Raw genomic sequence first — 6,289 nt, forward strand, 5'->3', positions numbered from 1 at the left:
CGATCTCTCCCCTCTCACACTGTACCAATCAGTACAGTGAGGGGAGAGAGGAACGAACACCATGACATGATGCCTGTTTGTTTACAAGTGACCGCTCCATCATTTGATGGAGCGATCACGTGGTAAACAGCCGTGATCCCCCCAAGGGGGCACAGGAGCGCGGGTTTCTGGGAGGACGTCACTGAACGCCCTCCCAGAGTTAAGCAACAGCCCTGTAGCCGTCATTTGGCTATAGGCCAGTTGTTAAGTGGTTAAAACCAGAATCAGGTAAATACATATAGTATAGTATCTAAACAATTTCTTTTACTGTTTGTTTCTATTGCCAATCCTGTTAATTTTAGTTTCTAAGAAACTGAAAAGATAACATACCGTATTTTCCGGCGTATAAGACGACCTTTTACACCTAAATTACACAGCCAAAAAGTGGGGGTCGTCTTATACGCCGGGTATGAAGTGGCCGCAATGGATTTCAGCCCGCCGGGTGGTCGTTAATACTGTATACATACAGTATGCACCGCTCAGCCAATCCCGGCGGCCGGTGCACTCTGTTGATGAATACAGAGCCTTGCTAAGCCTGCTCGGATTGGAGTAACAACCTCTGCCAATCCGAGCAGGATACAGTACAATGAGTCAGAGCGGCGCGGGCTGATGATGTCACAGCCTCTGCCAATCCGAGCAGGCTTTGCATCCATCAACAGATTAGTAAAATACATTGCCTGCCATGATTGGCTTAGCGGTGCACATTGTATGCACACTGTATTCTGCAGTGTTCCTACTGCACTAACACAGCATCATTTACTTTGTACCTGGCGCTCTACATATAAACAAGGCATCCTGTACTGCACATCCAGCTCCAGATCTTCCCAAAAATACAGGTATGATTTATGGTGCTTTGGAGGAGAGGATTCATTGTTGCTGCCTGACAATTGTGGGATCTCTGGGACTTGTAGTTCACAAGTTTTTTCTGATGTTAAGTCTGATGTCTTTTTTTTTCATGTTTCTGATGTTTTTTTTTAAATGGTGTTGCCTCCGAAGGGGGGTAGTCTTCTATGGTCAGTATAGCCCAAAACCTACGTTTGCACTGGAAAAATAGGGGGTCGTCTTATACGCCCAGTCGTCTTATACGCCGGCAAATACGGTACATTGTTTGCAGGATGCATTTATTTTAAAGGATTACTATTGCTTTTTGTTTTACAGAAAACCCATCGCTACCTCTTTCACTCATCACGCCTGAAGATCATATACTAGCAAAACCAGCAATTTTTTCCAAGATGACTTGTGCCAGTTTACCTAATCTGAGTCAGTATAGCCACCAGCATGTTTGTGCTTCTCATGATGCTCCATCTTTAAAAAGCTCCATAGAAGTATCTGTTAATGTGGATGACAACACTGCCATAATGACTACACCCTCTGTAGGCCACAGTAATCTACCAGTTATCTGTGTTGGACACGATGAGCACTTGAAAAATATGTCGTCTTATAATATAAATCTACCTGTTCTTGAGGATCAAACAAAGAACTGTGTAGCAAGTGAAAAGGAGATGAACAATGTATTATCTAGCACTTTAGCTTTGTCTATTACTGATGCCCCAGCAGAGGATCTTGTAGGAGGAAAGACAAGGTTAGATGATAAGTCGGTTAGTCATTTAGCTCCACCACTCATCAAAGCTGTAACAGATACCATAAGATCTAAAAATGTAAATTACTTTTCAGCTAGCCCAAAAGAATTACCTACTATTGGTGAGCCATTGTTGGGTGTTTCACTTCAAAACGCCTGTTTGGAAAATATGACGACTAGCAATTTATATTTACCAGTGGCTGGCGTCCACAAATTAGATATTGCGAAAAGTCTACCACCTATAAAAATGCTAAAAGAAAGAGATGATGTCAAAGATAATATACCAAAAAAATCAAAAAATATGAAAATCGTCACCATAACAGGTTCTGAAATTGCTGGAAACCACTTTTTGGAAAAAAAAGGCCTACAATTAAACTTGGAAATCAAAGCACAAAATTCTCAAACTCTAAGTAAACCAGATGCAAATGGTATGTCTATCAACAAAGAAAATAACATAGCAGTCATCAGTTCATCAACTTCAAATCCTTTGATTGGAATGATTGCCAACCATGGAGAAGTAACAACTGGAGAAAATGTGTCTATGCCTATCGAAGAGCCCCTAAAACACAATGAGTTTTCAAATGTGAGTCTCGATACACAGACCCATCTTACTACTTCTGTTTCTTATTCAAACTCTATTCAAGATGGTGAAGAAGTTACAGATTGGCCAAAAATTGCTGATTTGGTAAATCATTCAAGTACCATTAGCTTGTCCTCAAATTTTGATATTTTAAATCATCACTTGGTTCCTTCTTTTAACCCTCAGCATGAGAATATGTATGATAATTCTAACAAGCCAAACTCAAACCTCATTGTTGATGAATCTGAGAAAGCAGAAACAATGGACCATTGCGATATAGATGACCATAACAATATGGCAGCGGAGAAATTTAATTGCACTTATGTCCAACAATATGACATGGAAATTGAAGACAGAAAGGGTTTAAATTGTATGGAAAACAAGGCCTTTTATATTCAGGATGAAACAAGCCAACATTATAAAATTCCTAGTGAAGAGAAGGCAGCGCTAGAAATCCTTGAAGACCAGCCATATGCGAATTTAAATTTTTTGGAATATGCTGAAAAGGCTCAGATTCAAATGGAGAATCTAGAAGGAATGAAAGGCATGAATCCTAATCTAGATTCACAAACCATTAATGGTGACAAAGTTGATCCTACAAGCTATAAAGACGGCACACAGACCTCTAATTTAGATACGTTAGTTAATAGTAGACCTGAAGCTCAACCAAGACGTGAAAACCCTTGTAATGACCAAACTGCTGACGCGGTATATGCAAATGACCAAACCGTGAATCACAAAGGGCATTCTATGACTATACCTGTCAATAACAGGCCTTCAGAGGAGAACAAGGGAACAGAAGACATTTCAAAGGATTTAACCTGCTCTCCAGACGCAAACATTGAAACAAGTGAAGCTGAAGATCCTCTATCCCAGACTAACATGACTGACAGCAGAAACTATAGTGATTTAAGCACAGCAGCCTTTAAAGATGAGTCGGTGGATTTTAAAGGATATGAGAAGTTGATTTTAAGGGTTAATAGTAATCCTGATATGGTGGATATAAATCATGTTGGTGAACATTTTGAAGAAAATGTAAACATATTTCAGGATCTTTTAAGTTCAGATTTAACTGCTGCAACTGAAAAAATATGTCCTCTCACTGGAAGTAAAAGGAGAGACATCCTGATAGCTGAGGCATTATCTGATCGTTTAAAAAATAATTATGAGGATGATGATTTTAACGGAATTAAATACAATTTGAAAGAAAGAGATTGCCATTTTGATGAATCGGTAAATGCGTTGAGCAAACCATTAATAGATGGCATAACTGTCTGTAAATCAGAAGCGGCATTCAATAACGGGCAAGAAAATAGAATAAACGATACGGATGCATCTCTATGGAAGACTGAAAAACAAATGAAAGATGATCAACAAGTATTTGGAGTTCAAAATATTTCAAAAACTTACAGTAAACACACATGGAGTGACGAAAAATCCAAAGCACATAGACAACTGAGAACCCCTAACAAAGTCCCTCCTGCAAATGTCCAAGAGTTTGACCTGAAAGATTATTTATCATGCAGAATTAACAGAAGACCGTTTTATTCAGTCTTTCCATTTTCAACAAAGAAACCAAGTATGGAAGATAGTGAACTAGAAAAGAACTCGACCTCAGAAGAGGAACCTTCAGCCAGTGACTCGGGCACAACCAGGCCTCCCCTTGTGTTGTCTAAGCTTTCTGAAAATAAGACAATGGAAGCTTTTGAATATCTTAACTACTTATATGCTAGAAGTCCAAAGTCAAAGGTGTGCCCAGGTTTCTTAGAAGGGTTAAAAGTTGTCAGTGACATGGATGATGATGATATAAGTGTCCTAGCAAACCTTCATTTCTGTAAAGTTGCTTTGCCAGGTGAGATCACAAAACAGGAAATTTCTACAGATATACAGGAAGCGTTTATAAACCCGAATGTAAAACCAGCTGACCCAGAGACTGTATACTTACCCCCTAGTAAGGAAGAATTAAAGGCTGATGATGAGTTGGCAGTTCTGCATGTTATCTATGCTTTAAAGAGGAGTCTAGAGTTATCTCACAATATTGAAACTGAGACAGACTAAAAAAAAAAAGAAGAGAACCAATCATCATTTTATCATTTAACGTGGAGAGATGATCAAAATCATAAATTACATTCATGGTTACAGCCTGTCACTAGCATTAAGATCCCTTTCACACCACGCCGCCCATAGCTTCGGCGGTAAAACGCCGCTATTTTTAGCGGCGTTTTACCATCAGATTTGCGGTGCATTTCGGCCGCTAGCGGGGCGCTTTTACCCCCCCCCCCCCCCGCTAGCGACCGAGAAAGGGTTAATACGCCGCAATAGTATTACAGCGCTGCCCCATTGATTTCAATGGGGAGGAGCGGTAAACACACCGCTCCAAAGAAGCTGCTGGCAGGACTTTTCCTGACGTCCTGCCAGCGCACCGCTCCAGTGTGAAAGCCCTCGGGGGATCACACTACAGACAATGGTGCAGCTGTTTTAGGGCGGATTGCAGGCTCTATTTCTAACGCTATAGCGACTGCAAAACGCCCTCGGTGTGAAAGGGGTCTTACACAGCAGTTTTCGTTTTTTCTGTAACATTGTTTTGTTACCTATTGATCCCTGTCAGTAGATATATTATTTTTCCACTTACAGGGCGACAATGCTGTTGTTTTTTTTTTTTTTTTTTCTGCAGTGAAATCACACAGCAGTGTTGTCACCCTATAGACATGTAGTTTTAAAAATAATTGAAGCAACAAATTGAAAGCCAAATTCCAGCTAACACCTTTAAGTGGTTACAGCAAAAAACAAATTCCACTTTAGGAAAAAATATAATTGTTGTACTTATTATTAAATTATTAATTGTTAAATTATGGTCTAAACTGCCATTTGACACCCATAAGATACAAGCACCTCATCCCCTATACATATTCAATTTATAATGTAAAGAGAACAAGAGAGAAAGGGGGATTTTTACGGCGCTTAGGTATGAAACACATACATGAAGTAAAATAAAAAGTTTTTATTACATTTATTAAAGTGCAGTTAAAAATCGCATATAATGCAATAATACAAAAACACATAAACAAATTATACATAGGAAGGGTCCTGGAGACAAGAAATGATAGAGTACTTGTTGCACTTTATCCCTACATGTTTTGCAGTAGCTTCGTCAGGGGATGTGCAAACTATTAACAATATGATTGAAACAAAAAATTAATAACAGTTTATATAGAACATTTAAACACATACAATCATGCAATTAAGTGATGTATACGGAGCTTCCCAAGTGAAGGTTCTTAAAGCAGATGCTTACCCTCCACTGTCTCACCTCCCCTAGCCACTGAAAATAAGCCACTTAGTATGGAGAATGTGTATGACCCTATGCCCACGGATGACAGCTCAAACAGTCCAGGGTATGTAAACTTTTTATTAGGGCCATTTGGGTGATTTCTGTTGTCATTACAATTTTAAAAGGATCCACAGACACAGAAAGTGGCACACACAGGTTAAAATGGCAATTAAAAGGTTAATTTTCCACATTTATGGCTTTTTAAATCACAATTAGTATCTGTGTATAAATAGTCAATGGGTTTGTTAGCTCTCACATGGATGCACTAAGCAGGCTAGACACTGAGCCCTAAGGAGGTAGCAAAAAAAAAACAGTCAAAAGACCTGCGAAACAAGGTAATGAAACTTTACAAAGATGGAAAAAGGATATAAATAGATGTCTAAAGCCTTGAATATGCCAGTCAGTACTGTTTAATCACTTAAGAAGTGGAAAATTTGGGGATCTCTTGATACCAGAAAGATTGCAGCCACAACTGGTGGAAGAATTGCTCAGGATACAAAGAAAAACCCACAGGTAACCGCAGGAGAAATACAGGCTGCTCTCCAAAAAGTTGGTGTGGTTGTTTTTAAAGAGCACAATTCAACGAAGCTGCATTGTTGAGCTGCCAAAAGGAAGCTTTTACTGCGCCAATGCCACAAAAAAGCCAGTGAGGCATGTCAAGCTGTTGTTGGGCATATTGTAACCAGGCTTTTTTGTGGAACTTCTATAGTAAAGGCTTCTTTCTGGCAACTTGAGCATGCAGCTCTATTTTGTTCAAGTA

General features: G+C 39.3%; 1 protein-coding gene across 1 annotated transcript in view; it reads left to right on the forward strand.

Annotated features, from left to right (window-relative positions):
• LOC143959432 (uncharacterized) overlaps positions 1–5,345 on the forward strand; it is a 75,726-nt gene extending 70,381 nt beyond the window's left edge. The window contains exon 6 of the mRNA XM_077468079.1: positions 1,198–5,345. Within this exon, the coding sequence (XP_077324205.1) occupies positions 1,198–4,256 (3,059 nt within the window). The 3' untranslated portion in view covers positions 4,257–5,345. The remainder of the gene's footprint in view (positions 1–1,197) is intronic.
• The last annotated feature ends 944 nt before the right edge of the window (positions 5,346–6,289 follow it).

Source organism: Lithobates pipiens, unplaced genomic scaffold, assembly GCF_037356315.1.
Source record: "Lithobates pipiens isolate NorthernLeopardFrog02 unplaced genomic scaffold, aLitPip1_a1.2 Scaffold_11, whole genome shotgun sequence".
In the NCBI taxonomy this organism is placed as follows: domain Eukaryota; kingdom Metazoa; phylum Chordata; class Amphibia; order Anura; family Ranidae; genus Lithobates; species Lithobates pipiens.